The sequence below is a fragment of the Pempheris klunzingeri genome, chromosome 15 (genome assembly GCF_042242105.1).
Source record: "Pempheris klunzingeri isolate RE-2024b chromosome 15, fPemKlu1.hap1, whole genome shotgun sequence".
Taxonomy (NCBI): domain Eukaryota; kingdom Metazoa; phylum Chordata; class Actinopteri; order Acropomatiformes; family Pempheridae; genus Pempheris; species Pempheris klunzingeri.
Genome location: NC_092026.1, coordinates 10,793,235 through 10,820,506, shown reverse-complemented (window position 1 = coordinate 10,820,506; position 27,272 = coordinate 10,793,235). Strand labels below are relative to the sequence as shown.

At 40.7% G+C, this 27,272-nt stretch overlaps 3 protein-coding genes across 4 annotated transcripts in view; 2 read left to right on the top strand and 1 right to left on the bottom strand.

Moving 5' to 3' along the window:
• The window catches only part of LOC139214383 (voltage-dependent R-type calcium channel subunit alpha-1E-like), a 50,303-nt gene extending 35,809 nt beyond the window's left edge, over positions 1-14,494 (top strand). The window contains exons 23-48 of the mRNA XM_070845226.1: positions 30-159; positions 1,931-1,990; positions 2,118-2,224; positions 2,743-2,754; positions 3,435-3,531; positions 3,648-3,808; positions 4,642-4,779; positions 4,869-5,070; positions 5,168-5,332; positions 6,677-6,787; positions 6,896-6,976; positions 7,264-7,383; positions 7,536-7,601; positions 8,423-8,514; positions 8,643-8,817; positions 8,912-9,039; positions 9,243-9,339; positions 9,552-9,657; positions 10,000-10,107; positions 10,195-10,295; positions 10,594-10,700; positions 10,783-10,882; positions 12,400-12,504; positions 12,960-13,095; positions 13,500-13,663; positions 13,970-14,494. Coding sequence (XP_070701327.1) covers positions 30-159; positions 1,931-1,990; positions 2,118-2,224; positions 2,743-2,754; positions 3,435-3,531; positions 3,648-3,808; positions 4,642-4,779; positions 4,869-5,070; positions 5,168-5,332; positions 6,677-6,787; positions 6,896-6,976; positions 7,264-7,383; positions 7,536-7,601; positions 8,423-8,514; positions 8,643-8,817; positions 8,912-9,039; positions 9,243-9,339; positions 9,552-9,657; positions 10,000-10,107; positions 10,195-10,295; positions 10,594-10,700; positions 10,783-10,882; positions 12,400-12,504; positions 12,960-13,095; positions 13,500-13,663; positions 13,970-14,494 — 3,394 coding nt within the window. The remainder of the gene's footprint in view (positions 1-29; positions 160-1,930; positions 1,991-2,117; positions 2,225-2,742; positions 2,755-3,434; positions 3,532-3,647; positions 3,809-4,641; positions 4,780-4,868; positions 5,071-5,167; positions 5,333-6,676; positions 6,788-6,895; positions 6,977-7,263; positions 7,384-7,535; positions 7,602-8,422; positions 8,515-8,642; positions 8,818-8,911; positions 9,040-9,242; positions 9,340-9,551; positions 9,658-9,999; positions 10,108-10,194; positions 10,296-10,593; positions 10,701-10,782; positions 10,883-12,399; positions 12,505-12,959; positions 13,096-13,499; positions 13,664-13,969) is intronic.
• Positions 14,495-17,233: 2,739 nt separating this feature from the next.
• LOC139214566 (RING finger protein 11-like) lies at positions 17,234-21,252 on the top strand. 2 transcript variants are annotated; one of them, XM_070845447.1, is made up of 4 exons: positions 17,234-17,573; positions 17,730-17,863; positions 18,244-18,413; positions 18,811-21,252. In XM_070845447.1, the coding sequence occupies exons 2-4, from the start codon at positions 17,741-17,743 to the stop codon at positions 18,980-18,982; spliced, it is 465 nt and encodes a 154-aa protein (XP_070701548.1). In that variant the 5' UTR covers positions 17,234-17,573; positions 17,730-17,740; the 3' UTR covers positions 18,983-21,252. The 2 variants fall into 2 exon arrangements, with proteins under 2 accessions (XP_070701548.1, XP_070701547.1); XM_070845446.1 differs by having other exon boundaries at positions 17,234-17,863.
• A 1,124-nt stretch (positions 21,253-22,376) lies between these two features.
• On the bottom strand, positions 22,377-26,366 carry rpe65a (retinoid isomerohydrolase RPE65 a). Its single transcript, XM_070845461.1, has 14 exons — positions 26,301-26,366; positions 25,875-25,957; positions 25,512-25,662; positions 24,986-25,093; positions 24,671-24,812; positions 24,417-24,564; positions 23,963-24,044; positions 23,698-23,830; positions 23,440-23,579; positions 23,228-23,357; positions 23,014-23,128; positions 22,817-22,911; positions 22,614-22,725; positions 22,377-22,522 (listed from the first exon to the last, which is right to left on the bottom strand). The coding sequence occupies exons 1-14, from the start codon at positions 26,309-26,311 to the stop codon at positions 22,377-22,379; spliced, it is 1,596 nt and encodes a 531-aa protein (XP_070701562.1). The 5' UTR covers positions 26,312-26,366.
• Between the last annotated feature and the right edge of the window lie 906 nt (positions 26,367-27,272).

Sequence of the window (27,272 nt, the reverse complement as noted above, 5' to 3'; positions counted from 1 at the left end):
TTGACATGGTCCCCTTTGTTGATCTGCAGTATCAGGAGGATCTGTCACTATGTGGTCACTATGCGTTACTTTGAGATGACCATCCTCCTCGTGATCGTGGCGAGCAGCATCGCACTGGCTGCTGAGGACCCCGTGTCCACCAATTCAGACAGAAACAAGGTGAGATCAAAGCACATCTCTCTTAAAGAGTTTATATTTTCTTTCATCATATAAATTCAAATGCGCATGATGAAAGTTTTAACAAGATCAGCTGCAAAGAGATTGTATATCAGTGAAGAAGTATAACAATGAAGTCAAAATAAGTAATCGCTCATTCTAAAATACTAATGATGAAATTTTAGCTTCCAGGTTTATTGTTTGATCTGAAGTTGATATAACACTGTCAGCAACAATGTGTCATGACACATTTGGTTTCCCGCACATGCAAGGTGAGAATCAGCAGCTTTGCCTGGGAAATGGCTGTGCAGTTTGTTTTTCACAGCTTTTCACAACTCAGTATCATGGAAAGTGTCAAGAGTGACCAAATAAGCACAGACTAGTAAACTCAGCACTGTATTTGGCTCGAGTGTGAGAGAGAGACAGAGAGTTGAGATCCACATTAAGGACACACAGAGTCACGTTTGTAATGGTTCACACTGTCTATTTATTCGGTTGCCAATCGTTTCCCGTCCTACTACATCCTACTGGCCTCCCATGGTTCAACTTCTCACCTTGCTGCAGTGACGTACAGGTGTACTCTGGGACCCAGTGACATCACTGTCGGGTGTGGTTACAGGTCCAACGGGGCACATTTCTGACCACTCCTCCCACTCTTTCAAAGGGCACTCTACTGATTTTACACATCAAGATCAGCTCCCCCATCATGGTTCGTTCTACTCTACCTGTAGAAAATAGTTGCATAATGTCTGTAACTCTGGAGGAGCTTTGCCAAGTCTGAGACAGAAACCCTGATCATTTATTTTTGTCAGTTTGTCAGCTATGACCTGAGTTGTGGAGTTTCAAAGACGTTGGAGTTTACTGGCCAGGGAAGGCCCATAGACTGTACAGTATAAGAACTGGACGTAGCCACCATTGGTTTCTGGTCCGCTTATGAAACTTTGAGTTTGGCATTACGGCCATCGCCATTATGGGAAATGTTGTCTTCAATTATGGTAGAGTGTGACTCATATAGGGACTAAAAATCTGGATATTTCCTGCTCTGCTGTGCATATTTTAGATATTCTTTTTAAAATCTGTCTTTTGTGAGTATTTAAACTTAGTGAAAAGGTAATGTTAAATCACTGGAGTACCACTTTAAGGTATTTCTTGGTACTCAGAACTTGCTACAGCACCAAACAGCACACAGATTAACAATTGATTCAAAGGATCGAGAGCTGGACAGAGGAATCAGAATTTCTTATAGCATCCTTGCATGTTTCTATAATCTGTCAATTTCTGTAATGATTTTAGAAAGCTAGATACGGCTCATAAACACAGATTCGTCCTATAAAGGTTTGTTTTAAGGCAGTTCCGTCCTTAAAATTGAGGCTCGAGAAGCACACCAACCAAAGGATTACAGGTTTGTTGCTTCTGGCTGGATGGGATCAATCCAGATTGATGAAAAGATCTTGGAAGCTCTGCCTTCTCTTTAGGTACTCCGGCTTCCTCCCACAGTCCAAAGACATGCAGGTTAGGTTAGTTGGTGACAAATTGCCCGTAGATGTGAGTGTGAGTGGTTGTCTGTCTCTTTGTGTCGGCCCTGTGATTGACAGTCCAGGCTGTACCCCGCCACTCACCCAATGTGAGCTAGGATCGGTTCCAGCCTCCTCCGACCCTCTAAAGATAAGCTGTTAATACAGTATGATGCAGAATTATTATGTAGTTTGAAAAAGAGAAGTCTATTTCAATGAATAATTGTTTATTATGTTTTTTATGTTCGTAAATTGTCCAGGTTCTCCGTTATTTTGATTATGTCTTCACGGGAGTGTTCACCTTTGAAATGATCATCAAGGTGCGTAACTGAAACATATCTTTTCTCCGCTTTGACAGTCTAACTTAGTCTCAGCAGTGTTTCAGCCCCTGTGTGGATTTAATGTGTTCGCTTTACGTGTCTGTGTGGGTGTGTGTTTGTCCTCCAGATGATAGACCAGGGTCTCATTCTGCACGACGGCTCTTATTTCCGAGACATGTGGAACATCCTGGACTTCATTGTGGTGGTGGGAGCTCTGATTGCCTTTGCTCTAACGTGAGTCACTATATATTCCTGCCTGCAGATGACTAATGACTGACTCACTGCAGCAAATCATTTTCTGAGTGTACAGTATTGTTATAAACGTCCTTCCCTCAAAGACACTTTTTGCAAAATTGCAGTCTTCTGCATTGACAGAGGGGCAGCTTTAAAACTGCAAATATGGAGGCATGCATGGTGTTGGTCGGTATTTAACACAGATTTAACTGTCGCCGTGGTCCTACAACAAGAGGAAAAGATGGATTCTGTGTAATTTGGGGGTGTTCACATGCGTGGAGTGTGTCATGACCGATGTTGAAAAGCCTCAACAGTATTTCTCTCTGTTGTCTTTCCAGCATGATTGTGACAGAAAACTTACTAAACCTTTTGTGCCTTTTGTTGTACTGTGGAAGACTGTATTGTATGTTAATTTCTCTGTTGTGAATATAGCTGTGATCCTCTGAGCCTTGCTCATGGTGTATCTCTCTTTATTTCTCTGTTGTTCCTGTGGATATTGTCACTGTTGGGGCTACCAGGAATGTGATGGGGTAAAAATTTCAGTCACACTAATTGTAAACTTTTCCCATGAGCTTCCCTTATATTCTTTTTATTTTCATGTGTGCGCTTTTTCCTTTTTGTGTGCAGTGTGTTTTTCTTTTTTGGTGTGTCTTCTGTATCTCACCAAAATGCAGAGCCTGACGGGTATCGTAGGTAACTTTTTTGATCATTTGGGGACACTAATGATTTGTGCCTTAATGTTATTATTTTTTTACACAGTAATTAATATAATCAATCAATTCATGGAACAATGTAAGATAACACATAGTTGTGTGTATCCAGGTGTCTCAGTTCAAAATCAAAATGACAGTCTACACGCACAGCACACACAGATTGGGTGTAATATAAGGACAAATAGAGTGAATACTATAATTTAATTTAATTTTAATTTATTCTATTGCATAATTTCAGGACAACTGTTAAAAATGCAAGTGAAACTGTTACTAATGTGTTCACAAATTATCGATAGTTTTACCCATGACACCTGCTGGGCTCCGTACAAACACTCAAGTTCTGTGTTTCATTGTGCTTTTTCATATGCACTTTAGTTGAAGTCTTGCTTTTATTCTGTTTTTCTTTTTCACTGTTTTGAATGTGTCTGTCATATGTCCTTGTGCATCAGTTTGAGTGTACAACAGTTTCTCTGAGTTCTGTATTTCAATGTCAACAGAAACAACAAAGGCAGAGACATCAAGACAATAAAATCCCTGAGAGTTTTGAGAGTCCTGCGGCCTCTTAAAACCATCAAGAGGCTTCCTAAACTCAAGGTGAGATGTAGAAATCTGCAAATGCTCGGCAGTAGTTTGGTTTTTGCTGTATTTTCACAGATCTCTGACATAATGTGCTTGCTTTTGCAATCTCTCTTATCTGTCTTTCTGCACAGGCTGTTTTTGACTGTGTGGTCACATCTCTAAAAAACGTCTTCAACATCCTCATCGTGTACCAGCTCTTCATGTTCATCTTTGCTGTCATTGCGGTGCAGCTCTTTAAGGGGAAGTTCTATTACTGCACTGACAGCTCCATTAATTCAAAGAAGGAATGCCAGTAAGTGGATATATCTAAACCAGTCCGAGAAGAATCAGCTGTTCAAGATGCAGCTAGTTCCTATTTTAGTTCCCAGGGATAAATACGGTGTTAACCTATAATTATATATCATTATAATCATTTAATTGTTGATTATACTTTGTTATTGATGTGGATCTGTAATGTAACATTATCGTATAAATATAGTGGAATAAAATATCGTATATTTGTCTCACAAAATGGAAAGAGAAAAGTACTTCAAAGTTTAATATGGAAACCTAAAGAATTTGGTTTGACAATTTAAGACTTCTGCTTAGTCATGTTATTGCAGAGAGTTCGACACAAGGGCCAGCAGCCCTTTAACTTGGCTTAAAGACTGAAAACAGGTGGGTTACGTGCTGGAGTATTTCTCCACCTTTAAAATGCACTAAAATGAATGACCCAAATAACAATCCAACCCGCCTCAGCTAAAAATAAAACCAAAACACTTAACCAAAAACCCTAACCCAAAAAAACAAAGTTATGAGACTAAAACATCGTAACAACCCAAAAAAAAACATTTCTCCTTTACAGACAACAATAACTCAGTATGATAATAAAATAGATTTAACAAATATAACCACAACATTTCTGACCTTTTTGATGTACATAAGAGAGCAAATCCTACACAAGCCCTGACACAAGTAGCTCACAGTACACAGATTGTGTAATGGTCATGGAGGAGTCTTTCTGTACCACCAGTTGGCCTGCGATTGGCTGCAGATTTCGAGACTCAGCAGTCAATAGCACAGAGGTAGGTGTAATCAGTCAGTTAAGTGAATCAGTGACCTCTGGGCCTGCTCTGTTCCCTACAGAGGCTACTACATTGACTACAGCAGAGACAAAAAGGAGGTGAAGAAGAGAGAGTGGAATAGACACGAGTTTCACTATGATAACGTCTGCTGGGCCCTCCTCACCCTTTTCACCGTCTCAACTGGAGAGGGGTGGCCTGAGTAAGTGAATTTGAACTTTGCAACATTTTGGCCCCAATTGTCAAAGAAATTACTCCTTTTTTTCCTCATCTTTTTTTTCCCCCTTCAAGGGTCCTGCAGCACTCTACTGATGTCACAGAGGAGAATTTGGGGCCGAGTCGAGGGAACCGGATGGAGATGTCCATTTTCTATGTGGTCTACTTCGTGGTATTCCCATTCTTCTTTGTCAACATCTTTGTGGCTCTGATCATCATAACCTTCCAGGAGCAGGGCGATAAGATGATTCAGGAGTGCAGTCTGGAGAAAAACGAGGTGCGGAGCAGTGAAAACATAGATACATTCAAACATACTTATGGATTTAAAGATCTTCAGCTCTCTGACTCTGTTTTGTTGGATCTCTCTCCATCAGAGAGCCTGTATCGACTTTGCCATCAGCGCCAAGCCGATGACGCGTTACATGCCCCAGAACAGGCAAACCTTTCAGTACAGACTGTGGCACTTTGTGGCATCGCCGTCTTTTGAGTACACGGTGCTCGTCATGATTGCTCTCAACACTGTTGTCCTAATGATGAAGGTAAAGCACCCCGTACAGTAGCATCACAGTTATCCACAACAATAAACATTTAGTCCATCTGTTAATTTAGTGTAATCAAAGAAAAACACAGTTCAGTTTTATTTTTGGAGCTCTGAGCATCACTTTCTATCAACAATGATAAAATTTCATTCACCAAATAAATGCTAAGAAAAAGTCTAATGATCAATTACCAGACAGTGTATAAGCAAACTATGTATGTAGAGTTTGAGTGTATGTTAGCAAAACTTATTTGGTAGAGACATTTTATTTTGGTTAATATAATTTTATCATAACCAGTCAACATTTTGCTGAAAACTACGAAGTAAAACCAGCATTTTAATAAACTGTAGCTTTCCTTCCTAAGAACAGGCGCTCTTCAAGAAAAAATGTTTTTCAGTTCTGCGTTTAAAGAAACTTGAACTCCGTGAAGAAAAACAGGAGTGATCAGGCAAAACCAAAATGAAAACGTAACAACAGAAATACTCAGGCCAGAAAGGGCACTCAAAACTCGATACAAAGTAGCAACTAAAAGTAACTAGGTTAGACTAATATCAAAGTTAACAACAAAAGGAGCAAGACAAGGCTTGAAACAAAGTACACAACTGAAAAAACCCAAACCTCCAAAACGGTACTCCGATCATCAAATACAAGAATCAGAAATCACAGGAGGCCACGACAATGGACATGATGAACTGGCACAGGACAGAGGGAGACGCAGACAATAAATACACAGGGTAATGGGGAGCAGGTGGAAACAATCAGGGAGGGGCCAGACAATCACAGACAGCAGGAAGTAAATTAACTGAGACGAGGGAAAACAGGGATACTTCAAAATAAAACTGGAAATGACAAGACAACATGAGATGAGACAAAAACGGAACTTAACAAAATACAGGATCATGACAAAACTACCGCATTTGAGACTCATTAAATACCCTAAACAAAATATTAAAATGAAAAAATCCCCAATTTGTTTCACAATTTTTTTTTTTTAACGTTTTTCACAAAAGTTTGATTGACGCCAGACTTCACAAACCTTAGATGCTGGAACTTCCAAGCAGCACCTGAATCTACCAAAATGGGTTTTTATCTTTCAGAGGAGTTACTCCTTAAAATTGATGTGAATAAAAATTTCAAGCAAGATGGTCTATTTTCATACTGAAATGAAGTGAGACCTTGGAACTTCTTGGTATTCCTTAGAGAATGGTTGTGAGCTGTGCTGAATTTGTGTGCTTAAACATGCAAATCCATCACTATGAGCTGCGAACGTGTGTCTGGAAGTAGTTGTGACCACTGTTATTCTAAATCTAAATTTGATCCGACCTTTTGCCTGTTTTCCTTCAGTACCACTCGGCCCCAACAGCCTACGACACCGTCTTAAAACACCTCAACACAGCCTTCACTGTGCTCTTCTCCTTGGAGTGTATACTGAAGATCATGGCTTTTGGCTTGGTGGTGAGTATAAATCAAAGACAGAAGCAGTTTAAATCACACCTCGCTCAACCATCCAAGAAATTGTTGATGTTTCATCAAATGACTCGAAAACGTTTTCTTTTGCCGCAGAACTACTTTCGAGATACTTGGAATATTTTTGATTTCATCACTGTTCTTGGCAGCATCTCTGAGATAATTGTGGATTTACAGGTAAGTTCCTGCCAAGACACCATTCATTTTCACAATGTTGTAACCCTAAAAAAAAGACACAAATAGCCAGCTTTAAACGCAGCACTCTTTCTGTCCAAGTTTCCTGGTGCGCTATGATCCCTGCCTGCAGACACAACTTAAGTCATGTTGTGATGAATTTCGCCATCTGTGTTTTACGTCCTGTCTCTCCCTTCTGTCTGCCACTCTCTCCCTCCCTCCCTCCCTGCCTCCCTCCCTTCCTCTCTCTTGTGTCGCCCGCTCTCCAACCATTTCCACGTCTGTCCCAGTCGGTGAAGACCATCAACATGAGTTTCCTGAAGCTTTTCCGAGCGGCCAGGTTGATCAAGTTGCTGAGACAGGGTTACACCATCCGTATTCTGCTGTGGACCTTTGTACAATCATTTAAGGTCGGACATCCTACGATCAGCTTCTCCTTTCCTCTCATTTTGAATCCTCAAACAAAGATGACAACAGTATTGTTCAGACAGTATAACAAATTAAAGTTCTTACCTTTATGACAAGTCTTTGTCAACTGCCTTTTCTGTCTCTTCTCCAACAGGCTCTTCCTTACGTCTGTCTTCTCATCGCTATGCTCTTCTTTATATACGCCATAATTGGAATGCAGGTATCTCTTCATTCATTTATAACAAACAACATAACAGATATATAACATTTTAAAACATATGCTTATGTACAGGGCTTCTGTGGAAGAGAACAAGTTACCAAACAACATTAGAGAATCAAAAAGTTCATAATCTTTTTAAAAAAACAAATGCAGACCACGGCTGTGTCTGAGATCACTCGCTTATTCACTCATTCACAGCTTCATATGTAAACCACACTAAGTAGTTTACTCAGTAGTGAGTAGCAAATCAAGATTTTAGACACTAAAATCTAATTATCATTTTGCAGCTGTGGACTCTCATGACAGTAATTTTCTCATCTTTAAAATGTGGAGCATTGCATTGTCAGATTGTCATTTTGATGGTACAATATAATGGACATATTTACATAGTCAGCATTGGACACTTAAAACAGAGTAGGGTAAATGTAGTGCGCCATATAGTAGGTATACGTAATAGGGAGTGATTTTGGGCACAACTGTCTGAATATACCAGTTTTCTGATGTTTTCTTAGTTTTCGTGTGCTTAAATGTAGCTTTTTTTAAAATTAGTATGAGCTGCTTTAACCACATTCTGTGCCTTTATTTTGTTGATATTTGCGATAATTCAAACCATTTATTGTTTTTATCGATTGCTGTGTGTGGTATTGATTTGTTTGTCTTGTAGCACCTGCTTTGTTTTGTTTGATCTATTGTTGATTTTTATCCCAGATTTCATGGAATATTATACTGGACATTTTTTAATGTCTGGACTCCAGGAACTGTTATTGTAGAAGCTGATGGAGATCCAATGAATTTTTACTGAAGCAGCCTGTTTTCTGCAGGTGTTTGGAAACATCAGGCTGAAAGACGAGAGTCTCATCAATCAACACAACAATTTTAAGACCTTTTTCAGTGCACTGATGCTGCTGTTCAGGTGGGCTTACAAAAAAAAATCCTCAAAGCCTCCAGTTACATCTAAACTCATTCTGTCATTTCTAGATTTTTGCAAAATGGATTTTAATTTGATGTCAACTAGGTGTTTGTTCATGTTTAAACCACCAGGAGTGCGACAGGGGAGTCCTGGCAGGAGATTATGCTTTCGTGTCGGTCGGGTCAGGAATGTGAACCAGACCCCTCCATCGCCCTCCTCACCATGTCTCCAGACCACAAAAGAGGCTGTGGGACTGACTTTGCTTACTGCTACTTCGTCTCATTCATCTTCTTCAGCTCATTCCTGGTCAGGACTCGACCAAAGTAGCACTCTGTTTATATATATATCAGTTTTTCTGCTGCCTTGCACACTGCTTTTCTTTGTTTATGGCCCTTTTTAGATGCTGAATCTGTTTGTGGCTGTGATCATGGATAACTTTGAGTACCTGACACGAGACTCGTCAATCCTGGGTCCCCATCATCTGGACGAGTTTGTTCGCATCTGGGGGGAGTATGATCGCCTGGCATGGTGAGACATGGCAGTGGTCAACTTTTTTACAAAAAAGAGAAAACCTTCTTCTAAAAATTTCAAATGGCACATAACATGTACAAGACTGTGAAAAGGGAACACGCATTTGTCTTCATGGCATCTTTTATGTAATTTTTCATTAACCTCCCCACCTTCTGCTTCTGTGCCTCCCCTCACTTATCAACCCTATTCTACCTCTGAAGTGGTCGTATCCACTACACCGCCATGTATGAGATGTTAACCCACATGTCGCCACCCCTGGGCCTGGGCAAAAAGTGTCCTGCTAAAATTGCCTATAAGGTACTGAAAATATCATCACTGTTTTTCTAAACACAGAAAGCCTAGACAAAATGAAACGCCAAGTAAAATCCTACCTATATAGTATAAAAGCAGTATATATATATTACAGAAGAGGGTAATTCTATGTGTAGTATATTGTTACCTATTGTAGCCAAAAAATAAATATTGACTGCATGAATCTCCTCCATTCTTTTTCCCTTGCCGTCTCTCAGAGGTTGGTGCTGATGAACATGCCTGTGGACGAGGACATGACCGTCCACTTCACCTCCACCCTGATGTCGCTCATCCGCACAGCTTTGGACATCAAAATAGCGAGAGGTCAGGGTCACTGAGAAGCTTGTTAAGATTGAGATGTGGCAACTGACAGTTATTTTCATTATTGTTTACGTGCTGATTGTTTTTTTTTTACTAATTAATTAGGTGTTTGGTCAAACAAATGTACAAAAAAAACAGTATAAATTGCCACAGTAATGTCTTGAAATTGCTTGATTTGTCCGACCAACAATCCAGAACTGAGAAAGGTATGTCTGGTGTCTATGCTATCGTTTAAACAATTAATCAATTACATCAAAATAAAAATACTTTGTGTCAATGAACTCATCAGGTAATCAGTTGATTGTTTTAGCTTTAATGACGTTAATATGCATATTATTGTCACAGGTGGCGAGGATCGTATCGCTTTGGATTCTGAACTGCAAAAAGAAATCAGTATCATCTGGCCTTATTTGCCCCAGAAGACCTTGGACCTACTGGTACCTATTAACAAAGGTCTGGCTCTAACTTTGGAGGAAATACTCTACTCTCTACTATTAGAGACAAGCAGTAACAGTTAATGTAGTGCGTCTATCCTCACAGATACGGACATGACAGTGGGGAAGATCTACGCTTCGATGATGATAATGGACTACTTTAAACAGAACAAAGCCAAGAAGCTCAGGCAACAACTTGAAGCTCAGGTCTGCTCTGCATGCACTTATGAATTTCCTTGCACCTCAATATGTTTCTCACCCTGTTTTATAATTATCTATTCAAAGAAAAGGAAATGTATGCATACATTTTAGAATAGAAGGAAAAATACACAATCCACAGCGCACATAGGATATTTGGGCACTAACCAATCAGCTTTGACCACGTGTTTCTCATCTTGCAATTTTCATATTCTTAAATGTGGCCTGAACAACGTGAAAATGAAACTGGAATCACACCCTTTGACCTGTATTTGATTTGTTGTGTTTTTGTTTTCTCTCATTTCAGAAGAGTAACTTGATGTTCAAGCGTTTGGACGCCTCTACCCTCCCCGAGGACATTCTGTCCAACACCCAGACGCTGCCGATGATGGCCCACAGTGCTGGCTCAGCCCTGTGAGTCTGTGCAGATTCATATTACATTTGCACTCATATCTCTATTTGTGTGTTCGCTTACTGATTCTCTGTCCCGGCATAGGACCAGAGGAGGCTTTGTGGCTTTGAGCCCCATCTCACCCCAGGAGCTGTTTCTGCAGCCCATTAGCTCCGACGCTGATGCTAGTCAACAGCAGAATCCGGTGAGGAAAAGGATCAACATGACCACACAACCATTAATACCCCAACTGTGTCTTAGATCAGTAGTTCTTTTTAACTTGTGCCTCCAAAGCCTTGTCACAGGTTGCGTAGGGGTTGTGACCACTTAAGCGAAGGTTGATTTTGAATTGTAATTAGAAGACAGATTTAAAGTATAATGTATTTTTTGAAGGGTAGATATGTGTCAGTTATTCTGCTTCTTCCTTATTCATCTCACAACCTCTTAACACAACATCTGCAACACACATCTGTGGTGTCATGTCAGTTGATGCTCATAACACACACACACACACGTCACGTTCATCCCTAAACCAGACAAACAAGGTTTTCATTGGAGGATGAACCAGGCACTCAGATTTTTAGTTTTGTAAACATACAATACAGTTTCAGGTGGTCATTGTGATTTTTTTGTAAAGACGCATTTTTAATTTATTTCAATTCATAATTCAAATGATGATTAAAATTTGTAATTAGAAAAACACACTGCGGATGTGAAAACAATCTGAGCAAGGAGACAATCCACAGCACTCAAATATGAAGTGCAGCTTGCACCAGGCAGTAGTTAGCCAACATTACACCCTCACCGACATAATCTCTGAACTTCTGCCATTAACACAGTCAGAACAATAAAACACCAGCAGCTGCTTGAAAAAGCAAAACAAATCTTGAATATTTTATTATAAAGCAATCATCCAAAACGGAGTCGTGACCGCTGATGAGTGTTTAGATTCTTCTTGTGATCCCTAAGGTGCTGTCCTGATATCCAGGTTCTGAACCACTGTCTTAGAGCAAAGATTTACCCTCTGAGCATTTACAAAGCATAACTTTAATTTAACTGTTTAACCACACGATTGTTCTCTCGGCGCCTTGCAGAGCACGGCATTGCTGCTCCCTGTGCTCCTGTCTTTTAGTCCTGTTGGGGTTTGATTAGTCAAGTCAGACTGTCAAACTGTTAACGTTTTGCTGTGTCTATACTGTCTGGTTTTATTGGTCTACATCGCTTGCTAGATGATGAATGAGAAATTATTCTGAAATATAAACATATTAGCGTTTGCTTTTGCAGAGGAATGTGTTCGACCCCTAGACAGATATTGTGTGGCCCTGTTTGTGTAGCTATTAAGGCCTGAACATGCATGACTGAATGCACTTCCAAGCTGAAATATGGACTCCATCTTTCCCTGTGAACTTTTGTTTCTTGTCTATTCTCTCTCTTCTTCACTCTTTGCTCCTCTTATACAACCTCACACTGTTTCTATTACTCCTTGAAGTCAGTTTTCCTGTTGTAGTTGTTAATCTGTCCGTTTTTTTGGCTGGAATGGCTTCTGATTGGATGGTGATGGCTCTGATAGATGACCCTCAGTGATGAAACGGCTTGTCTGCCCTCCTGTCACTTGAACTGGAACTCCGCATACAGCATATATAGAGGCAGTCCTGGCGGGGACGAGCCTGATTGGTGCTCTGTGTCTCCTTGCCCTCCTCTCTTGTTTTTGTACTCACCTAGGTGGGCGAGTGCAGTAGGGGGATTGAAGCCCCACTGGAGCTTCCACTAGGGAGGGGCCTGTGTGTGCGGGCCTCCTCCATGCCCCGTCTGGCTGTAGAGTTGCAGGTACACACATCTTCCATGACACAGCCTCTGTGCTGGATCTTGAGGACGTCAGTGGCTGCATGGGCTCTAATGCCAAAGTGCCTTGTTCCTTACATGCACGCGATTCAGAGAAGTCAAAATCAGTACAGTTTTGGCTTGTCTTTTGCTACTTTGGGAGTCTGATCATTGCTCAACAACTCTTAAAATGTGGTGTGATCTCTGAATGCTGATGCCTCGCATTCTTACCTTGATATCTTTCATCTCCAGAGTGGAGGAAACTAAACCTAACAAGTCTATTTGGATGCACGGTGTTTTGCACTAAAACAGCATGTTTTTCTTTTCTAAACTCACTGCAGTGGCTCCCTTGTTTCTAGATTAAATGTTCTTAATGTACAGTATGTTTAATGTGTCTTTTGTTTATGTACCTTGTTCTTGCATGTTTGTCTGTTTCGTTTGTGTCTGTTTTCAAATAAAAGCAGGCGGAGGTCGCGGGTGGCTCCCTGAAGCGCTCAGCCTCTACTGTTGCGGATCAGCAAGTGAACGGCCTTTGGCAGGAGGAGAAAAGTCCTGAGAGAGTTTATCGACCCCGTCACAAAAGCTACAAGGCTGCTGGTTAGTTCTGTTCACCTGTTATCATCACACCTGTTTGTATGCATGAAGCATTTATCGACCATTTGCAAACATAAATTGCTGGCATTGAAATATAGGAAAGCTGAAATACAGTTGGCTTTTAACTGTAATGACAGAGCATCTATTGTAATGATGATCATCTTGATGATGTTGCACTGAAAGTATGCAGTGAAAATGCCATGCGAATAGAAAAGAGGAAAATACGTGTATGTTTAAGTTACTTCGTTTGTCGATGACACTTCACTCTACTAGACAGCTGGATACTGACCGCATTACATATAGTATTATATTTTGAGAAACAAAATGTTTCCACCCACATTAGCCATTTCCTTTTCTATAAATCTCTCATTTCACGTTGTCTCCCATCCTCAATGTCTTCCCTCTAGTTTCTCGGTCTGAGCACTGGCAGCAGGGTGACAGGGAGCGTGGCCGTTCTAAGGAGCGCTGTCATCTCCTCTCTCCAGATGCGTCTCGTTGTAACTCAGAGGAGAGAAGCTTGCAGCCCTCGCGATCCTCTAGTGTTGAGAGAGCACACCCCCAAGATAAGCAGGTAGGTCAGAGAAACTCTGTCCAACTAGCTTACTCAGGGACCTGGACAGCAACAAAGCAGGGTCACAAAGTTAAACAAGATGAAAAACACACTTTGAAGTCTGTTAGATTTAAAATTAATCAGCAAATTCCTCAACCAAGTAGTTGTTTTAACATGTTAGTCGGTCTATTCACATCACACTATTCGCCTCACAACTTTGTTGAAGTCTGTTTAAATGTTGACAGGTTTAAATTTTCCAGGTGCCAGGAAAAACACAATCCATAAAGTCAGTACTTTTCTCATTGTTTTCTTTATTCTCATATCCAGGGTAACAGCTCAGACAGTCCGGTACCCTCCACCTCAGAGTCCAGCACCCCCAGCGGTCGACGACCTTTATCACAGACCCCAACCCGCTCTCGGCCTCATATCTCCTACTCCCCGCTCGTGTGTCGCACACACCCCTCTGTCGGTGAAGACGAGGACGAACGAGGCAGCCCAGAGACCACGCGGCAGGGCAAGCCCACCTGGGAGACCCAAGAGGAGGTCACAGGCGAGAGGCGGAGCGAGGCAAGAAGACACCCTTCCCCACCTCGACGCTACCCCTCTGAGCCGTTCCTGGCCTCCCAAGAGGACGACCACAGCCCAGACCCCTCTGGTCCCATGGAGACGCTGACCTTCGAGGCCGCCGTGGCCTGCAGCCTGGGACGCTCAAACACCATCAGCTCGGCCCGCCCGCGTTTGCGGACTGGCTGGCAGGTTCCCAACGGACATTTTCGGAAGCGTCTGGGGCAGACAGCCTCTGTTGCGGGCTGTGATCCTCTCAGCGACACAGAGGAGGACGACAGGTGCTAGGGACAGGAGGCACGATATGATGGGGCGGGAGAGGGTGGGGGGGGTCCCAGGGAGGTGTTAGAGGACTACCAACAACAGAGGCAGAGTCAAGGTTAATGTGACTCTTTTCGCATCAGTGCTTCGAGGCCATGAGCCGTCTGGATGTTTGGTAAAATGTGAACCCAAAACGAACGAAAAGAAAAGAACAATACTTCCTGAAACTGTAGTTGCCAATTCACACAGAACACTGACAATAAATAAGGTCTATTTCCTGACTTGTACTTGATGATAGAGAGTAATAATACATCTCAAATAGCTGCAGGATGCAGAAAATAAATGAATGGATCGAATTATGTCATTTGTGTCAATAGATATTTTCATTTCTGAAGATGTTTCTAAATGATTCAGTGTTGCTCTTAACAGTATTTCTGTGGGGTGTGTGAATATGTAACTACATTTTCTTATAAATTAATTGTTTTGTAAATACTTTGTGATCATCACACCATTGCCATTTATTAGACCAGAACAATACAACAAGCCATCATGAAGAGGCGATCTGATATTTTACCAGACAGCGTGGATACTAATAAGTAACACTCAATAATGCTGGATTTTTTTACAGTATGAATGAATGTGCAGGGGGAAAAAAACTGCCTGATTTTCCCCGTCATTTTTGTTTTTGGTATTGAACATAAGTTGTGAGATATGAAAACAGTTAAATATAACATAGAAAAGATGCTTATTTGTTACTTCACCTGACGTTATTGTTAAATCATGCCTCCAACAAAATTTCTTAATTACCTTGAAAACAATCTGTTACTTTAATTTATACCAGTCTGCACCCTTTAAATGAGAATTTTCCAACAATTACAGTTAACATTTGATTGTGAGAAGTGTTGGGCATGTAATTTTACCATGACCTTATAGAAAAACAAAATGATCTTTCACCTTTTTTCTTCCTTGTGAATATTGTACGAACCATTGCAGACGATGACTGTAGAAACACTGTAGACACTCCATGACACATTCGCTTCACAAATTAACATTACTCTATTACTTACTAATAATGTACAGAGAAATTATGCTGTTTGTAACATTTAGAAGAAAAAATAATAAATACTATCAGCTGATGAGCTTTAAAGGTAAAGGAATCTTTGGAAATGTTCATTTTAAGATTTGTGTTTTTGTTTTTAATTGCCTGAGGAAGGTCAATTCTGTGAAATTCACTTAACCAAAAACATGGAGATTTGTATCATAAGTTCCTGGAATGCAAATACTTTGTGGGTTTTTATGTGTACAATAGCTGTATATACAAATAAAGGTGTTCTCAAGTTACCACTGTTATTAGATGTCTTTATTTTTTGTTTTATACAGAGTCTGAGAAAACATCTAATAACCTCGATAAGTGAGAATCCAGAGCCTAGAGCACTGTGATGACAACGTCGGCTCAAAGCAGTTTTAGTGCATTTGGAAACTGGCAGTTTGTGCATTTCTTAGGTTTTTATTTTTTATTTACTATACTTATTAGTTGTTAATATTCCACCTTTCTTATTATGGTAACTTGTCTGACCATGTCTGTATATATTATATGCTAAATAAAACTACTTTACTGGTGCACACAGAGGGTAGTGAAACAGGCTTTACCTGGTTGGGGGTTTTCCTCCTGAAAGCGAGGAGCAAAATATATTTCTATATCATATTTATCATAACAAATCATGTTCAAAGGGATTAAAGGTGCTTTTTCAGCTTATATGAAAATGTGATTGTGTAGATACTTATTGAAGCCCTTGCACAGCGATGGTTCATCCACACAGGTGTTTTCACTTATTGTGCCTGGTTAAACGTCCACAGCTGTGTGAAAGTGTACCGACTGAGCCTCAGAGGCCTTTTTCACGGTAGGAAAAGCACAGGTGTTACGAATAACACCTGTGCTTACATTAACGTGTCCCAGTAAGTCATGACAGTGTGAAAGCGAGGCAGTGTGAAGAAATCCAGGACCCTGAAAATAAAGCAGCAAAATCCAATGTGGCCATATCAGAGTGTCCTTTAAAATCTCACTGACCCTCCTGTTAGTTTTGATATTAGGATAAAACAATTCCAACCATTATCTTTATTGCAGGTTCGCGTAGTTTGGAAGCCTCATATATCAGACCCTTTTCTTGTCAAAGCAGGAAGAACACAGGTGGATGATTTATAACATTAATGATGGCTGAATTCCATTTAGGTGAGGCAGTTCCATGGCTCTGGTTTTGTGCATGCTCACTTACTAATGCTCTCACTGAGAGCCATTATTAATACTATAATTTACACCTGTGCTTGTCCTGCTTTTACAAGTCAAAATGTTTATTATGCAAAGGGTCTGTTCCAGTGTGGCTCAACAATCGTCAGCCTGAGCAGAGCTCTAATGAGCCAGAAAAAGGTAAAACACCTGGGTGGGTAAAGTCTCAAAGGGAAATAGTGAACGCAAATATGTGACATTATTTAGATGAACGTGTGTGAATAATCTTTTTTTCATGTAACACAACTCTGTATAAAATTATCGATATTTTAAATGGTTATTTCTTTATCATAATGTTTGATTTGTTAAAGAATTCATCATAAGCTATCAATGAATTCAAATAATTTCTTAAAAATGTATTTTAATCTTATTTTTATTATTCAAGTGGGTGGGACTTTGAGGCTGTCTCCGAATGACGTAACAGAAATCATCCAATCACCGGGCAGGATTTCTCTCATACGTCATATCCAACGGACCGATAACATGTCCTCCGGTTGAAGAAAGAGCTAGCGAGAAAACAAAGTGTTTAATGTTACTCACGAAGTTAAAACGCGGAAATGCCGCTAGAGTGCTGCGCTCTGACCGCTCGGTGTTACAGCCATAGTTGCTACTGAAGTAGATATTTTTGTAGAAATAGTTATTCTCACAAAGGAATGAGCGATACTTATCAAGGAAGTCGGCCAGCTGGCTAGCTAAAAAGTAGCTAGCTAGGCTGCTAGCTGTCGTTAGCAAGGGAGTTCTTTGTTTTGTTTTTCAAGTGGAGATCCGTGTCAGCATGAAGAGAAACTAGTGTGGACGTTTGCTTTAACATCTGACGTTTGTGTAGGAGTTTTGCAATCATGCACATTGTATCTTTGGCAGTAGAAAGTTGAGCTGTGAATAAATGGTTTCTGGGGTATTAGGTAGACAAAACTAACATTAGCAACCGAGAGCAACTTTAGCAACAAAGCCCTGATTTTTTTTTTTAACGTCGGCCAGGACACGAAGATATGGGTAACTGTCTCAAGTCTCCGACATCAGACGACATTTCTCTGCTTCATGAAACCCAGTCAGACAGGGCGAGTTTCGGTGATGGGACAGATCCAGACCTGGAGCCACCCCCTCCGTACCAGGTCAGATATCGATAACACTCAACTTTTATGGTATTCTTTTAAGTCTCTCCCACTCAAAGGACAGGCTGTCACAGGAATATCATTAGTTAAAAGCCTAAAGTGTTAATACACAGTAAGTAATGAGCTCGTATCTCTTTGTGAATAATTTAGGCTCATGTCTGTGGCCTCTAGTCCAGTATACGGTAATCAGTAATGTACCTGAGTAAGTAAACGGGTTTTAGACTCATTCCCACTAACTGGCCCGTCAACAATCCAGGCCAGACAGCTGCTTCATCTGTCAGTTTATTTCCGCGCAGAGCTCAACCAGTCAGATCACTTTGTATAGATAAAGTGGTCTGATACAGGAGGATAACTGCTTTTGTTTGTCTGTGTGCGACCAGGAGCAGGCTCACATGCCCATGTACCATCCCACGCCCAGTCAGGCCCGTCTGGCCACCCAGCTGACAGAGGATGAACAGATCCGCATAGCTCAGCGCATCGGCCTCATCCAGCACCTCCCTAAGGGCGTTTATGACGGAGGGCAAGACGGCTCAGAGAAAAAGATCAGAGAGTGAGCATCGTGCATTTTTGACTGTGATGTCTGCACAGAGGAAGGCTGCAGACAGTTGGAGCTCAGCAAAATTCTGTCATATTTGTTTTACTTGTGATCTCAATATCTATATTCTGCAATTGTTGTTTGCATACTTGTGCTGTAAAAGATTCCTCAATTCATCGAGGTGCCAAATGACTGAAAATTAAGAGATTTTGGACCATGTAATTCAAATTCACTGGGCTTGAAAGTTAATTAACTAGCAGAAATGCCAAACATCAGCTGGTTTTTAGCTTCAATATTGCTCAACAGCCTCAATATCATTAAAATTATTAGAAATGTGGCTATACTGGACTCATTTCGCAATATTAACTTTATACTGGTACGTATTTAAGCCCTTGATTTCATCTTTTTTCAGATGTGTGATCTGTATGCTGGACTTTGTATACGGGGACCCCATCCGGTTCCTGCCATGTATGCACATCTACCACATGGACTGTATAGACGACTGGCTGATGAGATCCTTCACCTGTCCCTCCTGCATGGAGCCCGTGGATGCTGCCCTGCTCTCCACCTACGAGACCAACTGATTTTTCACCCTTTCCTCCTCCAAGCTTAGATCAAACACAGCCCCTCCAGCCCCAAACACACAAACACACCAACCAACCAACCAACCAACCTAACAGCTGCCCTCTTTTAAAGTGAGAGGAGCTTAAAAGAAATGTGTTCGCTGTTTTCTTGCACTTTGAAAAAAATCTAAATCTACTCACCTAATATTCACCTTTCGTGCCCAAAGGTCTGTATAAGCTGGTCTTAACCATCAGTTACACAAGTCAGTAAGAAACTGTTTCCAGACGACCCTGCATGATTGTGTTTGTGTGTGTTCGTCATGCCTCTCGGTGAGCATGTGCTGTGTTGTGCGCGTGTGAGCTGTTTGGGCTGTTTGATGACTGTGCATTTCCACTTGAGCCGGTCTCAGTGGTGTTTCTCCCCAACTGACCCCAGTTCACCTTCATTCCAAGTTAGTCATTATTAAAATGGATAATTAGGTTATTAAGAGATTATTGACCAAAATGCCACAAGGAGTTGCTACAAAATGGATTCAATTAAGTTTTCTGTGACAACAGTTAGCAAAAACTTCCTCAACATATTGATCTGCTACACATGCTGTCACATTGAAATGGCCCTACACTTTGGAGAAATGGGATTACACTGCTGAAGTTTACTCTGTTGGTGTTGGATATTATAGAAGAAATTGCTCTCCAGTTTGTCAAAATTACAACAGAATTGCGCACACACTTAACAGAAATCACCCAAAGTTTATCAGTACACAATGTACACCTAAAGGAGATCAAGGCTACGTGATATATGGCCACTCCAAATGATCAGACTTTAAAGCGAATGCTTTTAGTTTAAGGGAAAATGATGTTGTGTAATGTGAATGTTTTACCAGACGGTGTGCAAAGTAGCTGGCAGCCAATGTAAGGGGCTCATTTGTGCATGGGCAGGTGGATCAGTCAGTCAAAATTTAGAAATGCTTGCACACAATTTTCATCTGATCCAGAGAATTGCACTTTACTTATAGGACAGTACCTAAACAATATATTAATATATGTACCTTATAACCTTGCACTATCAATACTTCATTCCTTTATTTCCTGAGATGCAAAAGTTATATAGCTGGTAAAGATATTTTCAAAGCTGTCAGTAGTCACTTATCACATTGAAGCCTGGAGACGTATTTCATGAAATCTGTGATTCAGTAGTGTGAGCCTCTGCTTTGTTCTGCTTGATTTTCTTTTTTGGATTCTTGTGTGTTTTGTGTGTAAGTGAAGGGACAGAGGCTTGCTCCAGGTTAAAGAGGGGTTTGGCACTTTGGGAAATGCACTCATCTGCTTCCTTGTCACGAGTTAAATGAGTCCAATATCAATCTGATGCTGTTAAGAAAGGAGCTTGAGCCACGAGGCAATTAGCTTAGCTTCCATTAAGACTGTAAGCTGGGGGAAACAGGTAGCGTGGTTATTATGGGATGGTAAACTGCTCTTTGACAACAAATTGTACCAGCATGTAACTCCCTGTAAAACCATTTATGTGCAGATCAAACAAATGAGCTAATGTGTTAATTATTGAGCTGTAGAGGTGCTGGTAGGCCACTTCTTGAACTTTGGACAGAGCCAGGCGAACTGTTTCCTCCTGTTAACAGACTTTACGCTCAGATCAAGATCAGCTAATTCCCTCTTGCAGGAGACATGAGAGAGGCATCAGTCTTCTCATCTCCTGGCAATAAGTGAATAAGCATATTTCCCAACATGTTGAACTGCTCCTTTAAGAAACAATAGTGGCTACATTTGAGGTGAACTTGAAACGGTTTGATTTGAAATCCACATGAGTGGAAAGTCGCATTCTTCATTATATGTCACATTTTTAGTTTTATTACACTATAATTTGTTTTCTGTTGCTTTATTTTCATTCAATGTAGCAGAAATAGTTTCCATTTGATTTGTGGCATTGTTTGGTGATAGTGTAGCTGTTTTTTTTTTTGTCCCGTGTTTTATCTTGTAACGTCACATTATTTGTTACATTTGTGTAAAATCGTGTATTTAGGACAGTAAGTATATAACTTTTACACTGGGTTGAGCCTGACTGTGCAAACCTCTGTCCCAACTGAATTTCAGAGTGTGAGACTTCTTTTATGGTGTGATAGTTACAACAGAGACTTTCCATTGAGCTTTTCCTTTGCTGTGTTTTTCAGCTTAAATTTATTCTGAAAATTAATATTTCCTGTAATGTTGTTTTATGTCTTTCTTTTTGGAAGGCTAAAAAGCCATCATGTAAAAAAATAAACTGAGGGAAAAAAAAACACATTTTTAATAGTTTAATTACAAACAGGCATTCTCTCCACTCCTACTAAAGAATGTGTTGGCATCAGTCATATGAAGAGGACAAAATGCCTGCAAAAAGGCTGATTTGTGGTTCTATGGTTACCAAAATAAGAGATTACAGAATACATGCAATCATTAATACAATTCTTAACTGTAATTATAAAAACAGACGGTTGAGCCTCTCCTGAACGTACCACATGAGATCCATTCAAACCAAATGAAGACCTGTTTATGTGCGTAAATCTTATTTACAGTGAAATGTGGGGTCGTGACATTCTATACAAGGGCCACATGTCCATCTTAATGCACTTTAAGAGATTAATTGATTGCAACATGCCCTTTCTTTCTTCAGATTAGGCAGTGGCACACTTAATCAGCTTTGCGGTGCTGCAAGACCTGCATACTTTTAATTTTTAGATCAGATTTAGACAACTTTGACCAACACAGTGAGGGACAAACATGGAAAGGTCACATGTTAAAACACAATAAGATTGTGTGTAGCAACATATTAAAGCTCTACAAATCTGGCAAGAATTTAGGCTTGAGGATTGTTTCTATTGCATCACAGATGTACATCCAGTCATTTGACCCCTGAAAAAACATCTTCTGGCATAAGTGAAGTAGAGAGATCGGAGCACAGGAGATGGCAGGAATCCTACGTCAAGTTCAAAAGTATTTAAGCCTGCAAGTATCCAGTTTCACAGAGGACTGAACGACAGTCGCCTTGCTCAGTTTGCCACCTGAGCACACCACGTAACAGAAGATACAAAACAACTGTATGTTTGACTTTGCTGAATTTATTTTTCCAACCATGAATTACTCATGTGAACAAGTCCATATATGTTTTAAATTCAACCAGTGGTGAAAATTCGGGATTAGAAATTCAGTTACATTCAAGTCAAGAAATGGCAACTAAGACTCAAAAAGCCACGTAAATTCACATATATCCACGTGTTTAATGAGAACATACAACCATTTTGGCTGATAAAGCTTTATTTTTCTAGACACTGTGATACATTTAGTCAATATTTATCCTGATTTTAAGACAGAGTGGCAGTTCACAACCCTGTAATGGCTAACCACTGTAGACACCCTGAGATTATTAGGATTTGTACATCCCGTGAAAGGTGACGGGGATGTTACACTCCACTTCTGCCCTGGCGATCTCAGACAGATCCTTGGCGTTGAGGATGAGGAGGTATGCTGGTCTCTGGGAGCCCGGGGCCGCCACGATGGTCAGCAGCACTCCTGAGGGCACAGAACCAGATTAACATCCAACAGTTTCTATTACGGCAGGTGTGGGATTAAATATATTGTGTTTATATTGCTGGTGTCATACCGTCATCCTCATCTACCCCATCAGGGGTCTGAACAAACAGGGGCTCTGAAGGGTATGAGTCTGGTTCTTGCCACACCCAGGTCTCCTTGGTCTTCACATTCAACTTGCAGATCTACACACGAGAGAAAAACAAAATCAGATGATGAAACAGCCTCTTTTGCACATTCTGAATTACTTACAGTCAAAGGTATTTTTTAACTCACCCTATCTGGTATGAAATGGTTGAGACCCAGGCCGTAGGTGTATGTGTAATTCTTCCCTGCGTACCTCTCGTAGTTGATCTGAGGGAACTCAAAAGCTATGAAAACAACATAAAAATGGTTACATAATGGAGATATTTCCAGTATGTATTAGGAATCTATGTGTCCACCATGACTGGGTAAATTAAATGTGTTTGCACCTTGGCGAGGCCCAGAGAACAGCACCTCCGGCTCCAGCCAGATCGTCCCATCGGCGTGCATCACCGCCGTGGCCGTGGTGTACGGCAGGCTGACGAGGTTCTTCCCCTGCTCCTCCTACATCAAGCACGCAATGAGATGAAAGCAAAAACCATGAGACTTCAAATCTGTAGGCGGCGGTTTGTTTCCTCCTGATGAGTAAAACTTGTGGCTCACCTTGTGGACGTCCAGGGGAATGACATATCTGCGGACCTCTGGCTGTGGCGCCATCATGGCCGCCTTCTTCACCTCTTCCCAGTTGGCTCTCAGATTGGCCAGCCAGAGGTAGTTGTAAACAAACTCAAAACTGCACGAATGAATGGATAATGAACAACAATGTCTCAATGTCAAACAGAAGACATACAGGATGGTTTAAGTCCAGCATTTACCCTTTCCATCCACACAGGTCAACAACAATGAAGCCTTGGTCCTCATAGGTGTTGATGTGGTGGAACATGCCAATGGGTGCCCCTTTGAACTTGAGATCAATGTACTCTCCTGGGTCTTTCTTGGCAATGTGAAACAGGGTCTGTAAAACACACAAACAAATGGATATCATGAGATTCCAAAGGGCAGAGCCGATGATAATATCAAGGGTCACAATGCATTAAAATCACCAAAGATATCAATCTACTCCAAGTTCTTACTCCTTGGCTCTCATTGGACTCGAAACAGTCCATGTAGTTGGAGCCTCGGATGCTCCAAGCACTCAAGAATTTCAGCAGGTTGATTTTCACTGGGGTCTCCACAAAGACAATGTAGTTGCTCGACATGCCGAAGCTGAAATTGTTATGGAGAGAATATCAGAATTTGGACTTTTTCGTGACAACACTGGTAACAAACGAAATGTGTTCCTTTAGGTGTAGTCAAAGATGCCGTGGGCTCACATAGTCCACACATACACACACACACCTGTGCACATAGGAGGGCTTGAACCTTTCAGCACTGGGAAACTGCACCACCACCTTGGACTTCTCAATGGGATCAGACTTATCTAAGAAAAAAAGGAAAAGGTTGTGATACTTGAAACGTGTCAAGTTGTTTCATAATGTAATTTCTAATACTGTCATTGATGCTAAATACACTGTTTATCTGTTGCCAACAATGTCTGAGAAAATTGTATTTTCACCATTTCTAAATCTGTGTTGCATTATTTCAATTTAGCAGGCTCCAGGGGAATGACCCTGAGAGAGAAAACATCTTCTATAAAACATGTTGTTTTTACAGGGGTCACAGTCACTGAATTATCATTCAGCAGCTTATTTTGGTTAAAAAAATGAAATGAGTTTAAAGAGGGGTCACTGCTGTTACAGTGCCTGTGTCTGTGTCTGTTGTTACGTGTAGTGATGCCGGCGCTGATCTGAACCTTTCTGTGTGGGTGGAATCTTGACAATGTTGTAGGCCAGTGTCGCTCCTTTTCCCATGCAGTTTCCAATGTTAAACACCGTACCATCTCTCTCAATGTGAGGATGGGCTGTCACTCCATTGATGTTGATGAAGTTGCACATATCAACCTGTGCGGGAAATAAACAAATTTTTACCATGCTATATAAAGACATGTACGGTAATAAGATCTGTTTTTTTCACTTCAAATTCTATGATATATTTGCATTGATGTACCTTCTTCAGTGTCTCCAAGGTATCAGGGTTTACTTTGGTGATGTAGTTGGTTTCTGTTACAGCATAAAAATCCTCACCGACAGGGTAAACGTTCACCAGGCAGTTGTCTGTCACCTCAACACCCTTGAAGTAAGAGAAAAACCTACAAACAAATAAAGATTAAGTTTCACATAGATGTGTTGGTCTAAGCTGGCAAGGTCTAAAGATTTTAAGAAGCAGACATAACATATTCAGCACTTCAGTGAAGAAAGAAAGCCAAAGGGAAACCTCATGTCAAAAGCATCCTAATGAGAGTGTGTTTGAGTGAAAACCCACCTGGAGAAGATATTTTTGCAGGGATCAGGGTACGCAAAGGTGCCGAACTCAGTGATCACCACTCGTTTCTCCGTGATGGCTCTCACATAGGCATCTGTTCTGACAAACCTATAAGGAAAAAAGAGTGGAGAAGATTTTCAACCCAAAACATTATACTTAAAATGTTTCATAACTGAAAAATATTGAATGACCTTCAGTATATCCCTGAAAGGCAATCTACTGAATAACGGTGTTAAAATGACTTGGCAAACAGCTCTGTTTGTCTTCTTGCAAGCTGTAACTTTCCATCATAGTCATTTTTTGGAAAAACAATATTGCTAGTTATGATATTATTTCACGGTGTTAATGCAGCTTGATTAGAAATGTCTGCATAGCATTTACCATGCAACAACGGCATAAAAATTGGAGACTTGATGCGTACACAATCTCAAGTTTCAGGTCTCTGCAGGTTGATTTAGCAACAGGCAGTTATGTAAAATGATAAAAATAGTCTGAAAAAAAACAAGCGTTGTCCTTGAGGTCTTACTTTCGGAAGTAGGTGACCTGGCCGTTCTTGAAGTCAAATTTGTGCATGAGGGCCTGGCCGTCAAAGAGGTGATAGAAAGGTTCATCTCCAACCTCAAAAAGCCCGGGTCCCAAACGGAGAAGACTTCCCTTCAGAAATGAAGGAATCCTACCTGTAAAACACCAATATAATAAACACAAATCAGAGATTGTTCGGGAATGTATAGGCTTGTAAAAAATGCTTTCAGAGCAGGTCCTACGTCCTCAGAAGAAGGAAGAAACAGATTCTAGCTACAAGTGAATTCCCTGAACACTCAAATCTGTACATGACTATCAAAGAATTATTTACTTGGTGTCTATTTCTGTCTGAAAAATGCAAACAAACCTGTGACAGTTGCTGGAAGAGGCTCAGACAGTTCCTCACATGTCTCAAAAATCTTCTTGTAGCCACCAGCTGGGTGTTCAAATCTGTTATCAAAAAAAAAAAAAAAAGTGAAGACATCAACATTGCAGCCAAGTAAATTAAACTTCCAGCAAGTTGAATGTAGGCTGTTAGGCTGAGTCATTAAAAGCTGTATTTCTGACAAGTCATGCAGTTCGTGGTTAAAGAGTTCAGCACGGCCTTTTAATTCCTTCAGGAGCTTAATCAGCTGCACACTCACTGACCGTTTAAGTCACAGGATGAAGTTAAACAAATGTCTATACAAGAGAACAAAAAGCTCATTTTACAGATAAAAACAATCCCTATCACAGAGAAAGCTAATTTTCAAATATGCTACCACTTGTCGCTTGTAATTCATCAGAAACTCACCGGCTGGCCATGTTTCCTTCTCGTTGTGGCACCACGCAGAGCAAACTCTTAGGAAAAGCTCTCACTTCTGAACTGGAAGCCTCTGGTCTCCCAGTGGATTTGGGGTATTTATTCGTCTAGTGCCCCACACATTCACTGCAATCTGAAATCTGTAAACCTTTCTCCTGACCAATCAGTTCGCACTGTGAACAACAATCCCATTGTGCCAATATCCCCTGCTGTGTGACTCAATGGCCACCCCTCTGAAACCAGATTTATTGCAGAGAATATTTATTGCAAAGAAGTGATGAATGTGTTGCAATAGTACATGTGATTTTGCTTTTTTCAGTTGATTCAGTTGTTCAGATTCTGTGCTTTTATGCTGAGTTACATCAGGTATATTTCAGAGTGCTGGTGCAATGTGTGGGGCTAGAGAACAGCATTGAGCAAGTCAACAGAAACAAAAGTGTGGATTTATGTCCAGTAATTCATAATGTGTACAATCCACATTTATAGCCAGAACAAAGTGAAAAGCTTGGTTACTACATGTGTGTAAAAAGCTCACAGATTTTTAGAAGAGGGAATTTTTGGAACAACAATAGCACCTTATTTTGGATTGGATAATGTTTTTGGTTTTTCCCGATTTATTTTGAAACAACAAAAAAGTGAACCTTTATTGCTATTATTAGGCGATCTTGTATAATGTGACATTTACACACTGTGCTAATTGGATAAAATGGGGCCAGTGGTTCTAAAAACAAAATGCCTTAACTTGCTTGTCTCGGTGCAACTATAATCCAGGTGTAGGGATTATGCTCGACGTAGCCTGAAGACAAACACTGCATTGTTTCTCCTGGGAAAAAACACCATTAGCAGACGGAGTTTCACCAGAGGCAGTTTTGTCAGTGGCCGGGTTGTGATGTGGCTCCTTCAGCCAACACGTGTAGACAGACTATAATTAGCAATAAACAGTATTTCTATGATAACCTATTA

Bases quoted from the DNA above. Each gene is read 5' to 3' on its own strand.
- LOC139214566 (XM_070845447.1), top strand. From the start codon at position 17,741: ATGGGTAACTGTCTCAAGTCTCCGACATCAGACGACATTTCTCTGCTT. The intron at 17,864-18,243 runs GTCAGATATCGA...GTGTGCGACCAG, and splicing joins AGCCACCCCCTCCGTACCAG to GAGCAGGCTCACATGCCCAT. The intron at 18,414-18,810 runs GTGAGCATCGTG...ATCTTTTTTCAG, and splicing joins TCAGAGAAAAAGATCAGAGA to ATGTGTGATCTGTATGCTGG.
- rpe65a (XM_070845461.1), bottom strand. The intron at 23,580-23,697 runs GTAAGAACTTGG...TGTGTTTTACAG, and splicing joins AGTCCAATGAGAGCCAAGGA to ACCCTGTTTCACATTGCCAA. The intron at 22,523-22,613 runs GTATGACACCAG...CTGTGCCCTCAG, and splicing joins TGGGGTAGATGAGGATGACG to GAGTGCTGCTGACCATCGTG.